The sequence below is a fragment of the Gymnoscopelus microlampas genome (assembly GCF_963454915.1).
Source record: "Gymnoscopelus microlampas genome assembly, chromosome: 11".
Classification (NCBI taxonomy): domain Eukaryota; kingdom Metazoa; phylum Chordata; class Actinopteri; order Myctophiformes; family Myctophidae; genus Gymnoscopelus; species Gymnoscopelus microlampas.
This window is the reverse complement of record NC_139948.1, coordinates 19,322,385-19,347,631: the sequence shown is the minus strand read 5'-3', so window position 1 is coordinate 19,347,631 and position 25,247 is coordinate 19,322,385. Positions and strand designations below refer to the sequence as shown.

Below are 25,247 nucleotides of genomic sequence, written 5' to 3'. Positions count from 1 at the left end.
CATGTAGTAATACTGGTCGCTATACCGCCTCCCCCAAGCCTGATGCAGGGGAAGGGAACTGGTTGGAATAACGTGTTCCTTCCACGCGCTACGTCCTACCGGGGAAACTCCCCCTGTCGGGTGGCAAGAAGGTCAGTTGGCTCCCATGCATTGAAGGAGGCATGAGCTCGGCCCTGGGCTCCCTAGGCTGGTGGGGGGAGTGTAGCGCCCAGGATTACTTAGAAAATTGGCACCGGGTGAAAAAAAGGGTCACACAATCGTGGGATCAAAAATAAAATAAAATACATAAATGAAAAGATCTATGCCTAAACCTAAACTTATTCCTAAACTTAACCTCAGTAAAACAAAGCCTAACCCTAAACTTATCCTCAGTAAAAACAAGAAATACAAGAACCGCTGGTCCGCGAAAGAAATGGGGGGCGAGCGTGTTTTGGGGCGAGTCTTCCGGTTACCCTCATCTCATGTCTCTTCTTTTTGGCTTGTTTTCGTAGACCTGGCATGTTCCTCTAGCAAAATCTGGCAACATTGCTACGCCTGACAGACAGCTAACGTCCGTCGACCTAAGCTAACCCGTCCGTCCGTGTGTCCTGCCGTGCTAACGGTAACGGTCACGTTAAGTAGCAGTTCAGTCGTCGATGCACCGCAGCTTCAGCTGCTGCCTGCGTGCTACACATTATTGACTCCCCCGAAGCTGAAGCTGCTTATTGCTAGTCTTAACATTTCCAATATTAATATTAATAACGGGGGTGCCTGCCTCGCCATTGCGACGATATGCGACACTGCCATTTCCAGAGAACTGGCGTTTAAGTTGTTTTAACGACTGACGCCGACGGGTTATGCTAATGAAGTGTAATGTTAGCTTAATGTTGTAAATCTGTGGTAACACATTAGATACTAGCATGAGGCTCTGGTACGGGGTAACGCTAGCCTGCCAACACCGTAGCTAGCCATTGAAGCTGCTAGCTAGGTTGCTAACAGACTGGTGCTCACATTTCCAGAAGAATTATAGCGACATAGCGGACACATCTGAGCTAAAAATGGTAAGTTTTATGGTTTATTATTATTATTATTATTATTTATTTTACCCATGTGTGCTGTGATTCTGCCACGGGTCCTGTTTCATTTACCTTAGGACCAAGAGTTCAATGTGAATCATCTACATCTACTGTGTTTTATGTTGATCAGAACAGTAATCTGTACACGTTCCACCGCAGATCATGTCATTTAATTGCATGTAATGTGATGTACTGTAACCATGTGCAGTGATGAAGGGGTATAGCTGTTGTTTATGAGGGACATTTTTTCCAGGATGTAGCAGAATGATCGCTCAAGCCATTTCACGTTACACAGACGCCCATCTTGCAAGAGCGAATATTTGTCTTGAGTAATGTAAGTCTCTGCAAGTTGTGGCTCATTTCAGGAATTTAGACCTGCCTGCCATTGAGATTGGTGGTAAAAAATGTCATTCTGCTAGTCTGTTTGTTTGACGAGGCCTTGTTTTTACTTAATAAACCATTGATGTAGGATTTTGATTGCACAAGTTCCTTGTTTGTGTCCTTTTATTGTTGACTAGTACTGTATAGTTCCTAATGTGAATTATTATGTTTCCCATCTCACCTATTATAGAACTGGAAATCACATTGTAATTATTCATTTATTATAATGCAATGTGCTTCTTTTAATATGATAAATGGAGTTCTACTTCCTTGTAATGGGGGCAGGCAAAAAAATGTTTTCAAAACCTGCCAGTATCTGCTGAAAATATAAGGCTAAGTGAAATGTCTGCTGAGTCTGGGAGCCACCCAAATATGCCTGCAGATACACAGCTCTTTATAACAGCTGATGTGCCCCATGCTACACTTAAGATCAATCTGTGTCTTATGCGAATGACCTATTTTCTAACAACAATTTTCTAGGTTAAACATCTTTCATGCTATACATTGATTAGAATATATTTATGAATTGTAAAACAAAAACAGGGAAAAAAACATCTATTTATGGTCAGATTTTCAGAGAATTGTTGTATGCTAGGAGCTCAGCAAATGAGTGCAATAATGAGCAGAGAGGAAATGATGAGAAATGTGGGTAAATAGCAGTACTTGATATTGGATTCCACCTTTCTTTTACAATCTATGGTTTCCACAGTGAAATATCATTGGATTTAGCAATGCTTTCTTACTTAAGTCACTGAGAGAATGTTTTTTTTTGTTTTACAGTATTTTTACAGTATTAAGGGGCTTTGCAATACACATTTCTTTGGTCAATCATGCATATCAGGCAGCCATACTTTACCGTTAACTACTGTCAAAATATTGGACTGTAGCCAATTAAAAAAGTCTTAACTTATTGGTTCCTTTAATGTTGGTTGTTCCTTTAAAACATCCACTCAAAATGGATTATGGTGCATTTATATTAGCCTGGGATCCAGACTGATTCGCTCAATTCGGCAGGGTTTTTTTTTAGTGAGAAAAAAAAATTCTGCTGAACAGAGCGATGTATCAGTCTGGATTCCAGGCTACATTTATATAGCGCCTTTATCCAAAGTGCCTTACAATGTGCATTACATTAACCCATTTACACACACATTCACACACCGATGGCAGAGGAAACCTTGCAAGGAAAGAACCAACCTGCTCATCAGGAACTGTCAGTGTCTTTCTCAAGGACAATTCAACACTCACTTACCCTTTCGGTTTAGTGCCTTGATATTGATGAAATGACAACATTTTTGGGTATGACTAAGTTACTTTCATGTAATATTTAAATAAGGGGTGTGTGTATATGTATATATATATATATATATATATAACGCCATCGAACAAAAACTTCAGAAATGCATGTTTGGTAGATTTTGTCTCTATTGTTGTAACAATGCTATAACTAATGCAATAACTTTTAAACTGTTTATACTGCCAATGCCACACTGCTTATTCAGCTGTGCTGCTCATCCCACAAATTTCCTCACAAATTGGGCACCATTTAAAAGGAAAATAAACAGGCTTTCCAGTATAAAGGTTATTGCCAATAAGCATTTTCTGAAACAACATACATAATCTACCAAACACATTCAGAACTGTGTTCGATGTTAATACGTGCGTGTCTATGATGCGTGTATTCCGTATATACTTACTGTATATACTTACTGTGTGTGTGTGTGTGTTAGGGATGCAACAGTTCTTGGTTTAATACCGAACCTGTTCGCCATCCACGGTTCAATAAAACACTTGTGAATTACGGATTGACATTTTTTTTGCAATTGAATTTTGCATTCGTACTTTACATGTATTTAGTGCCGAATTGGCAGTGTCTGTCACTGGAGAAACCCCCTCCCCTTAAAATAGCCAATCTGCAAGCATCATGACACGTTGTGAGCTTGTAGATCATCTATTTTCAGCGAGAGACACCGTTAGATACTATATATATATATATATATATATATATATATATATATATATATATATATATTATGTATAATAATTTCTGACTGGTTCCCAGCTGGTCAAGAAGGTTTCTGATTGGTCAACAACTGAACATCTATTGTGCATGCATGGACAAATTATGCCTAACAATTTTGTTTGCTTGATGGCGACTAAAAGGGTATATTACATGCTTCAGCTTGACAACAGAAACAACATAGGCATCAGGTCTGTTCAGTATATTTATTGAATACATGAACTGTAGTTGAATTGATGCAAGTATTTATTTTAAGTTGATTGTGCAGCCAGAGTGTTTGTTTTGCCTATCCCTCCTTAACACCTCTCTTTGTTCGCCAGGCATCAGAGGAAACTTCATTAAGTGCACTTGAGAGCCTAATGACAGAGTTCTTCCATAGCTGCACGACCAATGAGCGAAAGAGAGAGATAGGTGAGTCTGGCATAAGAGTTGAAGGAAAGCATATGGTCTACCCACACGTTGCTGTTTTTGTTGAAATGTGGTGTTTGGTGCTGTTGTGCAATTCTCACCCTGCTCTCTCCGACAAAAGTCTGTGCGAACCATCAATACTTAACACTTTTGGCATTCCTGTCAACATGCCCTCGAGCAAGGCACTGATCTCTTTCCTGCTCCAGTAACAACTCTTGGTTGCTGAAGCGCTCTGAACCCTGTATACTGTGTAGCTGTTGTTTGATTTAGTTGGAATTACCTAAAGAAGTATCGATAATGAGTCTAGATCATTATTTATTCCTTATGATTTTTCCAAATATCATAAATTCTAATGTTGCCTATATTTTGTTACACACTACACAGTCATACAGAATAGATTTCATTTCATTTCAAATATGTGTTTTTAATTCCATCATGATGGTGACATCAGTTTTGGAGGTAGCGTTTGCTACACGTACATGGCATGCCTTCCCAACAGTATCTAAAATAGCCGATCTACAAGCTCTTTTGAGCTTATCTGTTATTTTCACTTTTATTGAAATTTCTTGAAAATGTTTAACCTATTATGACATGCCCAAATTCTTTACCCCAAATTGATTGTTTTATTAAAATAGATAATTGTTTATACTAGACTAAATCGATTAGTCCAATGAACTGTTGCAACAACCCTACTATTTAGCTTGTTCTTGCATTGCTTTTTCATACTGTAACTGGGTCATATGGTGTGGTACTCCATTCAGTGCACCAATGAAATCTTTGCTGTCAGGAAGAAACATCTTATCTCTTTTTGTGTTTCTTCGTCAAATTAATGACCTACTTGATCATACGTGAATTTGAATCATGAGAAGTAACAGTTTGGAACATATGAGGTTTCCACCCGACAGAGACGATATCTTAGGTTGTTATACACACACACTTTGTGTCAGGTTGTGACTGTCAACCATCACACCCACTTCCTTTTTTTCTGCAGAAGAGCTGCTGAATAACTTTGCTCAGCAGACGGGAGCATGGCGCCACTGCTTGTTCTTCCTCTCCAACACTCGGAACGAGTATGTCATGATGTACAGCCTCACAGTGTTCGAGGTGAGACATGCTAGTTGTGGGATGAGGGGTAGGTTCGTAGTTTATGAGCGTAGAAATACATATAACTATTATAATAACTAAGTTTAATATAATAAAACGTAGAAAATGCACTAATCTAAAAGCAGACTACAGAAGAGTATACAACGTGAGTAACATTTTAAGGGATAAAAACCAAAATGAATGCAATATGGTAAGTAATACGAGTAAACAAGGCACTGTTAAAAAATAAGTGCTTTAAAAGAGGATGCATGAATGTTCCACGGTCTAAACAGTATGGCAAATGTACAATCACCTTTAGTAATAATTGCTCATCTGATCTGTTTTTTTCACAATCAGAATCACCTAACCCATTACAGCGTGTTCAAGGAATTTGACTTGGTGATGTGGTGCAGAGAAACGCATCTGGACCAACACAAACATTATAGATTTACATAATTTGTGCAAAAACACCTATGAGGCAATAGGTTCATGTATGTGACATTGTGTTACTGGCAAAATAAAACACAAAGTAAACCTGTACATTGCAATGAATACAAAATGGCCTACAAATACTGATGTCAAAACAGCTATAGTGCAGTATAACTATATACTGTATATAGTATATTTTTGTTTTTGTTGTAATATAGGTTGCACAGCTAAGATATTATTCTGTTTTGTCTTGGAAGTTACATGATCAAACGTTAATAATTGTAAACAGAACGATATTTCACATTTTCTGTCATATTGATGGTATCCTATTGATGTGGACTCACCACACACCTGAATGGATACAGCGGAAACCGTGGTTGCATTAATTAGGAATTACAAGCTGGAACTGTTTGTATATTCTATGTTGTTTGTTATTCAACAGAACTCTGTAGATTAGAATGACAAATGTTTCATTCAGCACTGGCAACCGCATGTTCTTTGTAACTTTCAGAGCCTGGTGAACAAGATGTGGTTGGGAGTGGCTTCACAAGACAAGATGGAGATCCGCAGCTGTCTACCTAAGCTATTACTAGGCCAGCATAAAGCCATGCCCTATTTCATCCGCAATAAACTGTGCAAAGTCATCGTGGACATTGGTCGCCAGGATTGGCCAATGTTTTACCACGATTTCTTTACAAACACTCTTCAGGTGAGGTCAGCTCAAGTTCTGCTTTTGAAAAAAACGTTCAGAACCCAAGATATCATCATTTGAAGATTTGCTGCTCCATTCACTTCTTGTTTAACTTATTACTGAAAAAGGCTGTATCTCGGCTCCTGAGCACTTTTTTTTACTATGTATTTTTCAATGTTATTATATTATTTTCAAAATGCAGACAATTAATGTCAACAAGGTCCAATGACCTCATTGACATTTGTGAAACCACACAGTGCAACCCTCAGTGATTAGCACCCAGCAGGGGATCGATTATACTGGAGATAAATATTCTGACTACTTAAAAAAGGTATAAGAAAATTGAAAAATTGCTGGCACAGTTCGCAATTCTTTTTTTATTTCATTGGTACTGAATGAGTTAATGTTTTTTTGGCCGATGTCATTTAAAGGTATTCTAAACTGCATTGTCCCGTTATACTGTACACTTAAAATATTTAGATGATTTGTGGAAAAAATCTTTACTAATTTTCATTTATCTACAGTTGATCCAGTCCCCAGGCCTGGCTTCTTTAGGATTGGTATTGTTAAAAACGACATCAGAGGAGCTAGCATGCCCCCGAGAAGACTTAAGTGTTGCAAGGAAAGAGGAGTTGCGTAAACTGCTGCTAGAGCAGGTTCCCACAGTGCTTGGACTTCTGACGGGTGAGAATCTTAGACTTCCATATAGCAGTGTTACTTTCGTCAACTAAAACTATGACGAAAAATGTTCGTCAACTGCCTTTTTTTAACTGACAAAACTAAATAAAAACTAAGCTATGATGACAAATAACTATGACTAAATATACTGAGAATTTTGTCGTAGATTAAATTGGCAGGGAGGGAGTAGTGGAGAAGAGATCCAGTAAAACTAAGACATGTCATTTTATGCTTGGTTACGCTCAGGTGTCGCACTCCAAAAATAGCTGATCTACAAGCTCACAACGCGTCTCATGCGCGTTGTGAGTATCGATCGGCTATTTTTGGTGGCTGGTCCACACGGCCCGCCATGATGGATTTTATTTGACTAAATCGACTGCAAATTTTGTTGACTTATGATATTTAGTCAACTAAAACTAGACTAAAACTAAAACATTTCAAATTACTAAAATATGGGAAAACTAAATGGAATTTTATTCGAAAGACTATGACTAAAACTACATCAAAATCTCCTGTCAAAATTTACATTGCCATATAGCCCTACTGAACTAGGATTTATTTATAATTAAAAAAATATATAACATGGTGCTGCACGTTTTATTGAAATCCTTCACAAAGTCAATTGTGTTTAAGTCACTTAAAAGCACTGTAAAGGTGACCCGGTTTAGTGTTTTATTAACAATTCTACCAGCATGAGTCAGACCACTATTTATATTGTGCTGATATGAATGTTCCATGTTATTTCTGAACCTCTGAGGTTTCCAAATGTTCAAATATATTTCTCTCGATAGGCTATAAGAAGAGGTGCAACTTTAGCCGCTGATCTTTGACCCAGCTCCTCTCATAATAATAATGTCTCGTTATGCAACTTTCTTTTAATTCAGGTATCCTAGAGACTTATTGGGACAAGCACAATATCATATCCTCCACGCCACCCCCCTCACCCACCTCAGGGGAAAACGGTGAGTGTTTTTGCCAACAGTGTCTTGACAATGCAAAGGTTATAAAGTAGGGGTGGAACATGTTTTGGACTGAACAATGGTAGCTGGTTGCAACTTCCTTAAAATCACTTAAGTATACCAACTACACCATAAGTGGTTTGTATTTCTTCATTAACCCAGACAGTGGCTTTGTCTTTCCTCTATCGGCAGAATTGGTGGGCAGTCTATTACAAGGTAGCCAGTTCTCCAAGCTGCAGCCTGTGGCGGCATTGGACAGTGACAGTCAGCAACTATGTTGTCTTGTCTTGGAGTGCCTGGCCCACTTGTTCAGCTGGATCCCACTGTCCACAAGCATAACCCCCACCCTGCTGGCGTCCATCTTTCACTTTGCCCGTTTCGGTTGTGACCTTCGGACAAAGGACAAAATTGGCTCTTTCATCTCTTCCTCCTCTAATGGGCAGCAGGGCGTTGGGACGTTGGCTCCGACATCAAATGGTGGAGGGCGAACGTTACAGCTGAGCGGTGATGGGAATAAGGTGGACCGGGCTCGTCTGGGTGTACTAGCCATGACCTGTGTCAATGAACTGGTGTCAAAGAACTGTGTGCCATTGGATTTTGAAGAGTACCTGCTGCGCATGTTCCAGCAGACCTTCTTTCTGCTGCAGAGGTTGACGCGAGAGAATAACGCTCACACGGTCAAGAGTCGATTACAGGAACTTGATGAAAGGTGGAGCTCTATTGCTACTGACCATAGTTTCTTATTATATTCAGACTGTGACATTTAATAATACCTAATTAAGCAATGTAATAATCAATGCCGTTCTCCAGACTACTTGAATGTGCAGCTTTGATAGCAAGGATATCTGATGTTTCTCATTCTCACTATCAACTTGCAGTTACTTGGAGAAGTTCACAGACTTTCTGCGGCTGTTTGTCGGTGTTCATTTGAGAAGGATTGAGTCTAGTCCTCAGTTTCCAATTGTAGAATTCCTGTCCCTGCTCTTCAAGTATACCTTCAACCAAGTAAGAAGTATTGCAGTTCACCTAATAAATTAACTTCCGTTCAGTCATTCATTGTCGCGCCAACTCGCCATACATCAGAGCATATGGGTGACAATCGTTTAAACATTTCTTCTACATTGTTTTTCAGCCTAACCACGAAGGCTACTTTGCCTGTCTGGATATATGGAGCGTTTTCTTGGATTTTTTAACAACCAAGATCAAAAGCAGACTGGCTGAAAGAGAAAGTGTTTTAAATAGGTAAGATTCAGTAGCTGTTGATGTCCTTAGTTTCTGTTTCAGTCCCTCTAGTGACGTTTTATTTTATTTTATTTTAACATGTCAAATGAATGAATGCTTTTGTATGTCCAACAGATACAAAGATGCCTTAGTGCTGCTGCTGAGGGAAGTTCTGAACCGGATCCAGTTCAGATACAACCAGGCACACTTGGAGGAGCTGGATGACGAGACTCTGGATGATGATGTAAGATTTGCTTTATTTAGATGGGATAGTGGAGGGCAGTGAGAGGAGGGAGGACATGCAACATCACAGCAGGAGTCAAACCAATGTGTTTGATTTTGTGGTTGACACTTGTCCCAGTACGTGTACAGTATCTGGACAATAACCGTCTCGCCCCAGTCTCCCCCTTTCGCAGCCTCTCCTCAATGCCTCTGTACAGCATGTCTTTGTGGATTTGCTTAACGCACATTGTGTAGTCTAGGACAATGGTTCTCAACGTCTGGTCGGGGGACCACCAGCGGTCCAAATGGACCCTTATGGGTCTGTAACTCAAACAGTGTACACATCCTTTTGTACACTCAGAGTTAAATGAGCACTGATGATTTTACAGTGTAGATTGGGGTTCCAGTATTGTTTAGTTCAGTGATCAACCTTTTTAATTTCATGGAACCCCACTTTGATATGCATTAGACGACGGACCCCCATTTGATACCATTTCGTATCTCGGGGGTCGTTAGGGGTCTTGTAAAATCCTTAGTGTTCCTTAACTCTGAGAGAATGAAAATGTGTCCCGCTGGCGATCCCTGGACCCGATGTTGAGAAACGGTTGCCTAGGATATGATACAACTGTCGGATATATTAACATTCTAAACACTTTGCAAAAGAGAATATATTCACTCAACCAAAGACTGAAGTTGTCATCTCTCTTCTTTTGGTAACCATAGAAACAGACCGAGTGGCAAAGGTATCTGCGTCAGAGTCTGGAGGTTGTTGCCAAGGTGATGGAGCTGCTCCCATCCCATGCATTTTCTACTTTGGTAAGACATACAGGTTTTTTTATTTTTATTGTTGTGACCCACCATAGCACTTTGCAAGCTTTTCAGAAGGCTCTTCATTCACTTGGAAGACGCTTGCATTGAAACCCAAAGAGGCGGTGAAACCTGCGGTGATGCGTTTCATTGTCACTGCGGATGAGATTTTGTCACCTGGTCGTATGCTTGAAATCGATAATAGAATAAAAGGTAAATCCAAGTAATTTATAAGACTATTAGTGTTTTATATGATTTATTTAAAACCTATATATATTTTTTTTTAAACGTTTTGTTTGTTCATTTTTGTTTTTTTTACATACTCACAGGTAATACAGTCATTACTGAGGCAAATAAACAGTATCTCCAAACAGAATAGACAATATTTAGAACATTATTGCAGAACTGTTCATGTAAACATGTAAATTGTGTGTAATGTAAAGGTAATATGATTCTGATCCATTATATTGCAGTCCAGACCCGCTGTGGTCACGATCCTTTTTATTTTAATGTTCAGTTTAAAGTGTGTCCCCTCCACAAGTTAACAGCTACCTCCTTCTGACTCATCTTTTCTCTCTTTCTCTCTCAAGTATCCAGTCCTCCAGGAAAATTTAGACGTTTACCTGGGTTTGCAGCAGTATATCGTTACCAGTGGCACAAGTATGTGATGATTCTCCCGAGCCATGTTTCACATTTCAGTGTATAGTCGAGTCTAACTTTGTGGTGATCTGAGATGCCTGTCTGTCACTCCTTTCAGCACGGAGGCTTAACATCACTGCAGAGAACGATTGCCGTCGGCTACACTGTTCTCTGAGAGACCTGAGCTCGTTGCTGCAGGCTGTTGGCCGCTTGTCGGAGTATTTCATTGGTGACGTCTTTGCTGCGCGCTTCAACGATGCCCTTGCAGTGGTGGAGAGGTCAGTGCTCCTATGGTCTTAACCCTTCAAGACCTGAGGCCGATTCTACAAATGTCTTCTCAATCCTAAGTAGCCAGTTGGTTTCCAGAGTTATCTCATAGTGTCGAAATAAACTAAACTCAACAACTTATTTCATTCTGTCAGAGGAGGGAAATGTAAAGTTAAAATTGTCCTTCAAAGTCATGTTACATTACATATACTGCATACTGTTACTAGTAGTTTTAGGCTGAAACATTAAAAGGCCACTTTGACGATTTGTAACCTGAATCCTATCATTCTAATGTGAGGAGGAAATGTACGTTTTGCCAGGATAGGATTACCATAGGTTTCAGCTTAAAAATGTTATCCAGCATGTAAGGACAAGGAACAAAAAATAAACATCTCAAAGGAATTAATGTATTGAATTATTTACTGCTGTTCTCTCTCTTGCCATAAGACCTAAATATTCTATTTGGAACAAAAGTATGAGCTAACTTAAGTGTTTTTGTTTGTAGGTTGGTTGAAGTCACATGCTATGGCTCCCAGATCAGTCTGTATGACCTGGAGACTGCTGTGCCTTCTGTGCTCAAGCCAGACCTAATTGATGTGTGAGTATTCTCTGGCTACAGGAAAGCTCTTATGCTATGAGCAATTTCACAGTAGTTGTGACATTTTTGATAGTTATGGTCCCACTTGCATATTCTCAGAATGATTTTAGCAGAGGATTTTACAGTGTAAATTGAGGTCCCAGAAATTATAGAAAATAAAATAACTGTTTTATGTGTGAACATAAACCAATGATTCTCAGCCTTTTTAATGTCAATGATCCCCAGTTGTATATGCATTGAGCCATAGACCCCCATTTGATGTTTTTTGTCGGACCCCAATTTAAATTGGTAAATTGTTGTTTTTGTTGTATATTCTCTGTTAATTTAACTCAGAATGTACACATGGACCCTTACAGGTTCCATTTGTACACTCTGACTTACAGACTCTTAAGGGTCCATCTGGTTCCTTACTTTTTAGCTGGGGACCCCCTGAACTCCCTCAAGAAACCCTGACATCAGGTTGAGAACCAGTGACTTTTATAGCATGGTGGGAGATGGGTGTTGTTGGCTGGTAGAATGTTTGTTTGAACATTGTCACCCAAGTGTTCTTTACTGCATAGTGGTGTAGTTTGACAAATTGTACACTCCTTATCTTGTAAAGCCAGGCTGGCTGCTGGCTCTCTTGATTCACTGTCAACAACGCAGTTGACATCACACAAAACTCTGATATCAACTCATCCAAGCTATACTTCAAATTGGTTTGCATTGTTTAATGCTACTAATTTATGAGACGGTACGGAACAAGTGAAATACATCTGAGAGTGAAATGTGATATCTGCTCAGTTTGTAACAGATTAAGGCCAAATAAACTAATCTGTAAAATCAATATAAAGAATCCAGTTTTTCAAATGCAGTGCAATTTAGTGGTTTAGTGTGTATCCATGAGTGCGTGTCAATACAAATGTTAATCTCTTTTGTGTGTGTGTGTTCCAGCCATGCACAGGCCCTTGCTGCCCTGCAGGCCTATTCCCACTGGCTTGCACAGTTCTACGGGGAGGTCAACAGACAAAACCAGAGCCAGAACCAGAGATTCAACAATCTCATCACATCTGCCATAGATGCCAGCAGTCCACTTATCACTGCCAAGGTAACTTACTCCAGTCTTAGGCTAAATTTACACGTTGTCGTGTAATGCTTTCAAGAAGTGTCCGTTTTATATAAAAGATAAAAACACTTTTGCACACCTAGATTAAAAGCAGGTGAAGCAGGCAAAGAGCAGCAGGTGACATCAACAATAAAGGAATAAACCCGCACACTGCCAACTTGCACGATACTAGAGAAAAGTTTGATAAAGCGAAGCAACATGGCTCAGGCATGACAAGTGTCAGTTGACAAGAATGACATATTTTCAGCTGAAAAGAGAAGATGTTAATTTTGTGTAGCAAAAGGCTTGTGCAACAAAGTATAAATTGGCCCATTATCCTTTTCTTTGCACATGATCAGGGGTGCACATAACTTTTTAGGTCTAGTACTCAGAAGAGCACCTGGAGATGTGACTTGGTGCGCACCAAATAAATGGTACCGTCCAGTTTTGTCAACGGGGGGGGGGGGGGGGGGGTGGAAGGGGGGGGTAACACGGCGCCCACCGTGGGGGGGGCAAGGCGAGAAAAAAGGACGCTCTGCTTCCAAATTCCGCCGATTTTCGCCGTTTTTTTTCTCACACGCTGTTAGGAGAAGCCCCCAAGGTTGGTGCCCTGTGCTGCACTGCTTTTATCCGCCAGATTTGGACGTTCACGGCATATTTTTGCACCGTTACGGTGCGTTCATCATCGGTGACGAGTACCTCTAACAGCCGCTGCTGGCTGCGTGTACGCAGCGAGGAGATGCGAGGCGACGTGAGGCAACAATCACACAAGTACGTGCAGCATGCGTCCCCTTCCCCTGCGCCTAATGGCTGTACATGGGGCCGACGCGTGCTTTACCATGAGTGTGTGAGTGTGGCTTCAGGAAGTAAATTCCTAGCCTCGATCTCCAGGCTTTTATTTTTTAGTTTTGCTAAAAAATAAAAGCTTGTAAATTCCTGTCCCAGCTGTTGGTACGCAAAAGCGCCTCGCGTCGTCTGATGTGGTGCGCATTATTTATTTTGGGTGCGCATGCGCACCTGCGCACCAGTTATGTGCACCCCTGCACATGATTCATTTTGGCTGCGGGCCATTATGCATAAATAAAAAAGACCCTGGGAGTGATTCGATTTTTAGCACATTGTTCTGAGTATCTCTTAAAAAAGATTTGAACTATCGGTAAGTAATACGCAAACAATGAACATCATTACTTTTTTTTATGGTTGTTGTATGGTCAAACTTGAACCTGGGCAATCTCTTCTTTTCACTTTTTTCCCCACAAAAATTCAAATGTGATTTTACTAAGTAGAATGTGTCTTTAGTGCTTTGATATTGCGTTTGGTGTGGCTTCATAAATTAAGCCAATTTAACAGTAACATCATCTTCAAAAGTATTTTATCGATATAATTGTTTATGCTTAGGGTTTTTGATTGATTGATTGAATACTTTATTAACAGTTTGCAAAAAGTACAACGGTACGATAATACAATGATGCTAAAAGGATAACGCAAAAAGCCCTGAGGGCTTGTTTCCATTGCGGTTAAGGTTGTCTATGCTTTAATTGCATGTTATTTTGTTGTCCAATAAAATAACCAAGTGCCATCAGATAAGTTTGCATTGCATTGGCATTAAAACGTTCCTTCTTCTTCAGGTACCTGAAAAGTTGCTGCTGTCTGCGTGCCATCTCCTGGTTTCCATGACCTCCACCGTGCGGCCTGTTTTCCTGATCACTCTGCCAGCGGTCCAGAACATCTTCAACCTCATCACAGAGAGCCAGACTCGCAGACTCCCACAAGAGGTCCATGTCCCCTCATTGCTGTTATATTTTATGCTGTGTGTTCTCTATTACCAACATTACCAACTCCTTTGAAAAAAAAAATATATATATATATATATTGGGGCTTTTCTGCCTTTATTGGATAGTTTAGAATGACAGGAAACATGGAGAGAGAGACGGGGAGTGACATGCAGCAAAATGTTGGATTGTCAGTGGTTCACACTGTTTGTCTGTGATTTTCAGGCTCACATGTTGGTGTGTAGGGCTTTATCCAACATGCTGCTGCTGCCGTGGCCCAACTTACCAGAGAGCGAACAGCAGTGGCTCACACGCTCCTCCAACCATGGCAGTTTACTGACGGCGCTCACCCGGGACTACCGTAGTCTGCGGGGTACAGCCAACCTCCCCCAACGGCGCTCTGACCTAGATGGCAGTCAGTATTCTCCGTTCGTCTCTATTGTTGTTTACCCGTGGGAATTATTGCAATGATCATGTATCATAAGTGTCCCACATTTGTCCCACACGCTGTCATTGTTTTCCTGTTTCATCTGTTGTATTTTGATATCTTTTTGCTTGAATGCTAGTCTTCCAAGAATCCATATATTAATACATAACATGTATGCTAGTATTTATAAGAGAATGAAAAACAAGGAATGATGAAAAAAAAGAGAGAAAAACGTAACACAGACACATCAGATATCAGATATATATATGATCAGATCAGCAGTCATCTTTTTTCACCTTGTGTTCTTAATTTTCTTACAGTGAAATCGGTGCTGCAGCAGACCCTTCCTGTGCTCAGAGATATGGTTGACAGCATCTCGGGGGAATCAACCAAATCACGCCAGATTTGTTACCAGAGTCTTCAGGAGTCTGTCCAAGTGTCCCTCAGCCTTTTCCCAATATTCATTCAGCAGCCAGGTCAGAACAGATAAATGTCTCAGCCATGCCTCGCTCACTTCTAGGCACTCATGCAAGTTGACAGGAAATACGAAATTTTAAGTTGGTGTTTTTCAATGCTCTATATGCCATATGAAAATACCTGGGCTTACAATGACGTTCATGGTGAATGGTCCCTTCTCTTCCTTAGATGTGACCGATGAAATGTTGAGTTTCTTCCTGACGCTGTTACAAGCCTTGCGAGTTCAGATGGGTGTTCCTTTCACTGGACAGATCATCCACATCTTCCTTAGTATGTTCACCAGGTGAGTAAGCTGTCATCGCCTCCTGTCTATGAGAAAAACCTACGCTGGATAAAAGGGCAAAGGATGTACATCAATTCAAGTGTGAACGGTTGTTTTTGTTTCTTTTCAAAGGGAGCAACTTGCTGCCAGTATCTTGCAAGAAGGCAGTGCAGGATGTAGAGTTGTGCAGAAGTTCCTGAAAATCCTGCAGGTGGTGGTGCAGGAGCCGGGGCAGGCCTTCAAGCCCTTCCTTCCCAGCATCCTCTCTCTCTGCATGGAACAGGTCTATCCCATCGTGGCAGAGGTCAGTTGGTGTTCATCTACCTTCAAGTTGGCACATCCATTGGTGGCTCAGTGGTTAGCACTGTTTCCTCGTGGCCCGAATGAAGGTCCTGGGTTAAATACCCAACTGGGTCCTTTCTGTATGTAGTTTGAGCATGCTCCCCGTGTTCTTCCGGGTGTTCCAGTTTCCTCCCATCTTATAACATATCCTGTGATGAGTGGGGCAGTTCTCGCTTCCTCATCGACGTGATGAGGAAGCGACCTATACCATAGGTCGCTTCCTCAGTATACTTGCGTACTAACTCAGTGTGATCATCACGCTGAGGAAGGCATTCTGCACTGTGCAGTTAAGCATGGGAATGGCCGTGGCGGCTTGCTGTATCAAGGGTCCAGATGTGTTACCTGTTTAGTACAAGGTTACTACTACTTTTCAACCACAGTCAGCTAATGAGACAAGATGAGAACCGTATTGAGAATGAATTTGGGAAGAGACAAGAGACTTGCAATTTCCACACGGAATGGGAAGAGAATTATTATTATTATTATTTTTCATTATGTCAAATGGAAAATATATTTGTCTCATTTGCAACAACACACAGCGATGGCAAAGAAAGGGAACTTGGAACCTGTGTTGCTTGTATTTCCCCCTCTCTGTCCACAGTTTCCTGTCCCTTTGCTATCTAAGAAAAATTAGAAAATAAAATATAAAGTGCTCCTTTTCCGCCAGGTCAGGTAGGTTATTGTGGCCTCCTGGTGGCAATGTCAAAAGGGTCCCATTTCTTCCTCTGCCTTTCATGGCAATCAAATGCTGCGTTCATGATTTGAGACAATCCAATGCTAGCCAATCAAGATGAAATATGACAAATCGGACGGATCCGTCTTGATCACATGACTATTGTGTGCCGATTTGCGTGATGTTTAGACAAAATCTGAAGGAGTAATATAAAAAAATATGTTTTGCAAAAGTCAACCTCCTGGTGTTGCTATAAAAGGCAAATGTGAAAAATGCAGGGCAGATGTTTTTCCTGTGTGCGTGCAAAGCAGATCAGTGCAGTTATAGGTAAAAATGTGAATCGGCCTGTTGTAGCGCCACCACGAGGCTGATTTGAAACATGTCAAATGGCATTTCTTCCTGGGCATAGTGGGACTGTGCGTGCAAAGTTTCAGGGCAATCGCATGCTGTGTTCATTATTTGAGGCATTTTGTTCAAAATGGACCACTCCTGTAAACTTTGGAAGCCAATCTTAGCCAATCAGGAGCCTGGCGGAGACAAAAAACAGCTGATAGATAATGGTATTTTTCTCCTCTCATCTATGACAGCGGCCCTCTCCAGATGTCAAGGCAGAGATGTTTGAACTACTGTACCAAGTGCTCCACCAGAACTGGAGGTACTTCTTCAAGACGTCCGTGTTGGCGAGCGTCCAGAGAGGGGCTGTTGAAGACACCATGGAAAACGAGGCCCAGTTCACGGCTGCCATGCAGGTTGGTTTGGTGTATGCATTCCCTACTCTGGTTGTACCACAGCACTTGTGAATGAAATCACTTTTACACCATGTAAGCACATTGTCTTGGAGTAATGCTAAACCAGTGTTGTGGGTAATGTGTCACAACACGTTACTGTAATTGGATTACTTTTTCAAGTAACGGAATAACCTAACACGTTAGTTACGTTAAAAATAAATCTGCTCCTTACGTTACTTTTAAAACCTATATATCCCTGTTTCTTCTGTTGCCACAAATGAAAAAGAAAATCCATTCGATGCATTTGCACTGTTGCTGTTTATTTCCTACTTCTTGACAAGGCACAGAAGTTAACAAATGATAAATTAATGAGCTTGTCTCTTGTCAACAACAGAGTCGAAGATCACACAACAATCGGTAACCTATGCCTAATCTAAAAGTAATCTAATGAGGTACTTTACTCTGTAGGTACTCCTGTAACATAAAATATAACTTTTTAATGGCAGTAATCTTGTAACGTAACAAGTTACTTTTAACAGTAACATTACCTAACTCACTGGACATCAATCGAACATCAGGGGTTGGATTGGGGTAAATCCCTGCGACCTGAGAACTGTTAAGGCTACTTATTAATTGAAAACAAAGTATACCATCATAAAATAAAATGGGCATGTCCTGCAGTATAAATGCTGGATTCAACCACTTACTCTTATTTCATACTTTGGCTATTCGAAAATACAGACGCCTTGTAACCTTGCAGATCTGTTTTATTTAGAACATGAGAATTCTTTTTACATTTTGAAAAATACTTTTTAACTCTGCCTATAATGACATGGCCAAAATAGGGGTGCTAGGGTTAATTGCAGATCCTAATGGACAAAAAAGAAATCTTTATTCTATAATAGTAGAAGCGTGTGAAGATTGCAAAGAAGCATGCCTTCTCGTTCTGTTTTGCTCAGTACCCTGGGAATGTTGTAGTGTGTGTCTGTGTATATGAAAATGGCATACATAAATTATAATAGTGCTGTTAAAAGCTGGTTACAAGCTATTGTATCAGGGTAGAGAACACTGAGCAAGAAATGCTCAGTGAATAACGAAATTACCTACCTGGGCTCTATCTTGGAGGCTGACCTCTCTGGTGACAAAAATGCTGAAAAAACGATCAAAACGGTCCACAAAAAAACACGCTATTTGCGGAGTATTGATCGTAAAGTCAGTAAGAAGACTCTGAAGACTCTTGCAGTGGCCCTCATACAAGGTCATTACGATTATGCATGTACTTCATGGTATCACAACACCTCCAATGCCTTAAAAACAATGCTCCAAACATCCCAAAACAAACTTGTAAGGCTACTTCTTGGCCTCAACTACAAAACCCATCTAACCCCTGATCATTTTGATAGGATTGGATGGCTTAGGGTTGCGGACAGAGTACAGCAACTTGCTATGGGCCTGGTCTTCAAGATATATCACAACATTGGGATCCCCCTGTATTTGTCAAAATACTTCCAAAATGTTAATGATGTCCATGATCACAATACCAGAGGCAGCTCCACAAACCTTGTCCAACCCTTTTTTGGCTCAACAATGGGAAGTAACTCGTTCTCATGCTATTCATCAAAAATGTGGAACGCCCTACCAAAAGGAGTAAAGGAGTGTAAAACCCTACTCTCTTTCAAAACAGCCCTAAAGATACACCTTCAGGAGGCTGCAATTGGAAAATGGCCCCTGTCTAAGTCCTAACCTAACCTACCCCCCTACCCCCCCCCCCCCTCTCTCCTTCTCCTTTTGTACATATTTCTCACTCTTCATACCAGTAACCTGTAAACTGATTGTATGACATTCTATAGTAGTTGTGTATATCTGTCTGTCTCTTATATGTCATCATGATTTGTGTGCATGGGGAACTCATTTGAAACAAGCTCAGTGCTTTTATGAGTCTTCCAGTTTAGTAGACCTTGTATTGTGAATTTGTACTTCCATGTACTGTTGTTCTCATGTCTTACTAAATAAAGTACATCAATCAATCAATGAAAGACTATGGGCAGCCTCTAGTGGCCTTGATGCATATTGCATTGTAAAGTACCCAAACAATTAATGAATGAAATATGTTAAATTGATGAATGTTCAAATAATGTTCAGTTGCCTACAGGGGGGGGTTCAACATAATGTAACCCAATAATTTAATAGGGGTGCAACTATTTGATATAATAAAATGATCTATTTTCAAACATTTTCATATACATTATTTATATACATTTGATATACCTTATATGTATTTCTTTCTTTTTGGTAAATAAACCCCCCCAAAACTGTTGATGATCCGATTAATTGAAAAAGTAATCGATGGAATAATCGGCAAGAAGATAATGGATAGAACCCAGTGTGCCAGTTCCCTGACGTGTGCTTGCATTTGTCTTGGCAGGCTTTCGGGCAGTCATTCCTGCAGCCAGACATACACATCTTCAAACAGAACCTCTGCTACCTGGAGTCACTCAACAGCAAGCACAAATTGTACCACAGGGTGAGTCAGGGTTTTGTTTGTGTCCACGTACGAAGGTTTATGTTGGCTTAACCTCTTGCTTGGCAATATGAAATCAGTTGGCCTGTCAAATGGCATTGCTACATTTTCTCATTTCAGGTATGGGTAGATGTTTTTCTATTGGCGTTATTGTCAGACCTAAAATGAACTGATGAGACAGACGTCTCTCTTTCAAGATGACACTGCAAATCAACCATAAGGCACTACCCTTAAAAACGAAAGCCCTATTTCTTACTTTGCGTCACTGTCGCTTGGCGAATATAGTCTGCCTACGGGCAAACCCTGTTCCATACAGCTTTGCCTGCAACCGCGCCATTAACCACTTAAACCCTATACTTCATTGACCGGGGTCTCCCATGGGTTCTATTCTTGGCCCCCTCCTTTTTTTCTCTCTACACCAAATCTGTTCGTTGAACATCTACAAGCTCTCAATGTGTCACGAGCTTGTAGATTGGCTATTTTCCTGGAATGTTCAACTATTTGTGCCAAATGTTGGTGAACAGGGACGACTAGAATAGGGATGCTAGGGTTAATGTTGTTTAAAGAAATGCCTAAATAAAATAAAATAATCGCCTAATCGCAATTATTTGAGATAATCGCAATTATTTGACATAATCACAATTATTTGAGAGAATCGTTTCCATGTTGTGAGCTTGTAGATCAGCTATTTCCACAATTTCTTAACAAATGTTGAGTGTAAAATTGTTAAATATGGCCTATTTTGGCCATAGTACATTATTTATTTTCATTATTGTTATCGGTCATTGTCAGTCAGTCATTTCTTTGTATATTTAAGTTATTTGTCATATCTGCCTTTATTATTCATATGTTCCAATGTTCAATGCCAAACACCTCACAATTACTTGTATGAAAATGTATCTTCGAGTAAAATGTCATGATCGTGATAGCCCTAGAAGTAACATTCTGAATGGCATTGATTGTTTTTCTTCTTGCAGAAGCTGTTCCGGACTTCCATGCTGTTCCACTTCATCAACGTGTTGCTGCAGGTGCTGCTGAACAAGAGCCACGACCTTCTCCAAGAGGAGATCACCCTGGCTGTCTACAACATGGCCTCCGTGGACTTCGACGCCTTCTACACGGCCTTCATGCCAGAGTTCCTCAATGGGTGCCAGGGCGTGGACGCCAACCAGCGAAGCGTCCTCTCGCGCAATTTCAAACTCGAGCAGGTAAGTTAATACTGGCCTGAGGGCGAGATGCCTTGCTGTGCAGAGCTCTGTCGCTTAACAAGTGTTATTACGATTATAGCTAATTGTATAGCATATCGTCGCGGTCGGGTGGAAACCTAATTTCTCGAACTGTTCTCAGTAAATGGAAAAAATAACCTGTGTTCCAATGGATCCAATGTAGTTATTATGGTGGACAAAATTCATATAACAATCATTATGGTATTGATTCATTTAATGTACAAAGTATAGGTTGATTAGCAGCCTATACTGTACTCTCTGCAGTAGTATGATGTCTTGGGCCCCTGACAGACAGGTGATTCCTGTGGAGCCTAGCTCCCTGACAACAGCTGTTGACACACCAACCTATTTACATGTATCCCAGGCAGAGTGTAACCCTTTTTGTTCATGAGCCTATATGTGGGGACTGACCATCAACAGCTGATTTCACATGAATCTATTCTATTTGTAAAGTGCCGATTATGGGTGTGCTGAGAGGGTTGACCAGCTGGTTGTGTGGACTTCTGCAAGAGGGTATAAAGAAGCAATAGGAAACACTTGTAGGGGGGGAACCTGGGAGGAAGGCATGCTGCGGTTCTGTAACCTGATGATGATTACAAATAAAGAATGGATTGATCCCTAAACCTGGGTTTAAAAACTTCCATTACATTATTCAAGCTCTTGCTAATTCTTTTCATTGGTTCAATATTCATAAAACCCAGTGACACACTTAACCAATTTCACTTTTGTTAAAAGAACATTTTAAATAACGAAAATACAAGCTCACAACGCGTCGCAAGCTTGTAGATCTGCTATTTTTGCTACTTTTGTGTGGCACTGTAGTGTGATGAAGTAGCATTCATTTACGAAAAAAACATAAAAAGTTGAAATATGGAGATATAAGGTTTCTGCCCGACAGTGACAATATCTGAGAACTAAATTGTAGTTAAATATTGACTGAATGCACTGATTAGTTAAATAATCTCAAATGGTAATAACAGAGTGCAAAAGTTTAAAATTCTTGTCATCTCAGAAAGAAACTTCATTTCCCACAATGCATTTTATTTCAAACGTCAGTGTTGACGATCAGCCTCTCCCTCTACCGTTTGACTGTATTTCGTGTATCACCGTGTGCCCTATGACCTGACAACTAGTTACATATTAATGTCCCCCTTCACACACAGCAGAACTTATACTTTTGTAACCAACATGGCTGGCCATATTTTCTCCCCCTTTGTTTTTCTTTCTAGGACTTGCCTTCGTTCACTCAGAGCGTGCAGAGATTGGTGAATGACCTCCGCTACTACAGACTGTGTAATAGCAGCCTGCCTACAGGCACTGTGAAACTATAGCACAATGTCTTGTTCCAACCACTCCACACACGACTATGATCTTAATGGACTGTGAGTGCCGACTGCTTTGCCCGACACCCCTCCTGCTTTGTGCTCCAACCTACAGTACCTCCTACCATTCACGCCAGAGGTTTTTGTCTGATTGGTCGATCGGAGGTTAAGGATGCTGCTGCTGCTGACATTTCTCTTTAATTTCTGCTGTAATGGTTGACGTTTGTATTTTTTTAAATGACGATTTGGCAGGAAAGAGTGAAGCTGATTTTAAAATTGGTCTTCATTGAGACTTGGAGCCTTCTGAGCCGGGCCTTCTCTCCCTTGGCTCTGCAACGAACGCTGAGCCCAGGACTGAGCACTTTTCCAACTCAATTAGAGTTTTTAAAAAATGTCTGCTTAATAATTTTGCCTTGAGTTTTTTTCATCTCCAAAGGAGACAGACTTTGAACTTAATTTCTTTCGTATCATTCCATTCTGATATAATAAAGCTGATTAATAAAGTGCTTCTTTTGTATTAAAATGTGGATATCAGTTAATTTATAATTCCATCAGGGAATCTGCCCTGAATTGCAATTATATGAATGCAGTTTACATTCTTTTTATGGCAGAGCTAGTTGTCATATTGATCAGTATTGAATATAAAAAAGGACATTTCAATACAATTAGAAAATCTGGGTTGTGAGACAGGTTAGTTTATCCCACTGATGATGTGTTGTTGGAATAGTAATCCCGCTCAGTACGAGAGGAACCGCAGGTTCAGACATTTGGTGCATGAGCTTGGCTGAGGAGCCACTGGGGCGACGCGACCATCTGCAGGCTTATGACTGAACTCAAATCAGAGTCCTGCCTAGACGGAACCTTTATTCTACACCCACTTTTTTGAATTGATGGGCAACGCAATTCCTTTGGTGTTGTTTCTTTAGGAGATGCAAAAGTGATCAAACTATGTGATTAGTGTGGAGAATGGGGGGTATGGTACATCATGTGGCCAGAGCACAACATCATTGATCAGAGGCAAAGACTTCCTGGTTGGACGAGATCCAGTTTTATAATACACACTATTGGCGTCAGAGAAAACTATTCCAGAAACGTCAGTCTTGTAAATCCAAATGATTTATGAGAACTCTCCAATACAGGTTTTCTACATGCGAAAGGAGGACAGGTTTTCTACATGCGAAAGGAGGACATTTGTCATTTTGTCAAATTCTGTTTCATTTTCCCCCAGCTGATGGTGGTTCAGTTGGTTATGATGAGTGCTCGGGGGGTAAAGTGTCCCCGACCAAGTGTCTTGGTCGGGGACACTTCGACACATAGCGGACCTTCTGTTTCCCAGACGGCCCCTCTACCCATTCCGTTATAGTCATAATGGCCACATTAACACAATTTGGAACTCAACAAAATGGTGAATAATGTGTTTAACATGAGCAATATTTAACTTGAATGAAATCACATTTTCTATTTCTGTGAATGTCAATAACTTTATCCCAAAGCTAGAAACTTATAGGCTTTCATGCTATGAACAAGGTGTAAAGTCATGGATATGCTACATTAAAAAAGAATGGTAAAATATGTTCTGCTTAGCGGCACATCTTTTGTGCACTGTTATAGCAGTGAGCATAGCATTTAGCAAAAACATTCTGTGGGTCCACCAAATCAGTCTTCCATTCATTATCCAGCCGCAGGAGTGAGAGGTTTATGTTGGTTTACATTTTTTGCAAATATTGATTGTACATGTTTACCATAGGAATAACATGGTTTTAAAAAAGTGAATGTTTTATTCCTCTAAAGATATGATTAAGTCCACAGATTGATTATTAGTTTGTGTGCCAGCAAATTCAGAGAATACAAATCCTAACAAATCTTTTCACTCATGTAGAGAGTGGAAAGTTTTGTCCTATAACAGTATTTCTAAAATGCAAGTGGAGGCTGATGGTGTTTGTTTATTGATGTTGACTCTAGTGTTGGCGTTCCTTTCAGGTACATGACCCACTCCTCTTTGTTGACTGACTATATATTGGATCTTCCAGAGGGGAGGAAACGTGTCATGGGCAATTGTTATACACTCTGTTTATATGTGCTGTTATTTGCTTTCTTTTTTCCTAAATAGAATCTATAACGCAGTGGTTCTCAAACAGGGGTCTGTGAGGGGGTTCCAGGGGTCCCCAACAGAATTGGCATCAAAATTAGTTTAAACACTGTAACCCTAGATACATCGGCTATTTATGAAACTAGCCGATTATCTACAAGGCAAGCTCACAGTCAATGTACAAGCTTGTAGATCTGCTTGGGGGGGGGGATATATATTTTTTGAAACATTTTGACTACAGAAATCCTGTATGGGGGTCCCTGGCACAAAATATTTTCAGATGGAGGTTCGCCTAATACAGGTACATTCATTTGGGGGTCCTTGACATGAAAAACTTTTAGAACCACTGATATAATGCATTTGCACAGGCCTACACCTTGTATTTATGGGCATCTTATGTTCAAGCATTTTCTCACTCCTAAAAAAGATAGATTGTTAAATGTATTTTTTTTGTTTTGCTTTACCAACCACTTTGGTACCAAGCTCCTCTTATGCAATCAATGCGTCAATAATGACGTTTTGTTGTGTTTGGGGTTGGGGCACTATTTGAATTAAGCAACAGCAGGTCAGGTTTGTACATGTGTGCCACATCACCTGATGAGAATTCAGGACAGCATCTGTTAGTGGCTTGATTCAAATTATTTACCAACCATTTGCAAAGTAATTGTTTTAATAATAAATAATTTTTTTTAATAAATAAAAAAACAACAAACTAACAGTTTAACCAAAACGAAGTTCACTATAAATTAAAGGGTAATTATTTTTTCTTTTCCTTTTTTTTTTTTTACTGCTGTCTGCTGAACATTGTGTGATTTTGTGAGGTGATTAGATAAACGTGATCAGGTCGTGGTCTCTGCATTACTGGAGTT

At 40.3% G+C, this 25,247-nt stretch overlaps 1 protein-coding gene across 1 annotated transcript; it reads left to right on the top strand.

Annotated features, from left to right (window-relative positions):
• Window positions 1–525: 525 nt before the first annotated feature.
• xpo6 (exportin 6) lies at window positions 526–22,655 on the top strand. The gene is made up of 24 exons (XM_084071541.1): window positions 526–1,040; window positions 3,774–3,864; window positions 4,853–4,965; window positions 5,885–6,082; window positions 6,589–6,748; window positions 7,627–7,704; window positions 7,894–8,410; window positions 8,580–8,706; window positions 8,834–8,943; window positions 9,058–9,166; window positions 9,868–9,960; window positions 10,542–10,611; window positions 10,709–10,868; window positions 11,363–11,455; window positions 12,389–12,542; window positions 14,168–14,314; window positions 14,537–14,726; window positions 15,059–15,214; window positions 15,384–15,498; window positions 15,610–15,781; window positions 17,080–17,241; window positions 19,646–19,744; window positions 20,719–20,949; window positions 22,197–22,655. Exons 1-24 carry the CDS (start codon window positions 1,038–1,040, stop codon window positions 22,296–22,298), a joined length of 3,450 nt encoding a protein of 1,149 aa, XP_083927667.1. The 5' UTR covers window positions 526–1,037; the 3' UTR covers window positions 22,299–22,655.
• The last annotated feature ends 2,592 nt before the right edge of the window (window positions 22,656–25,247 follow it).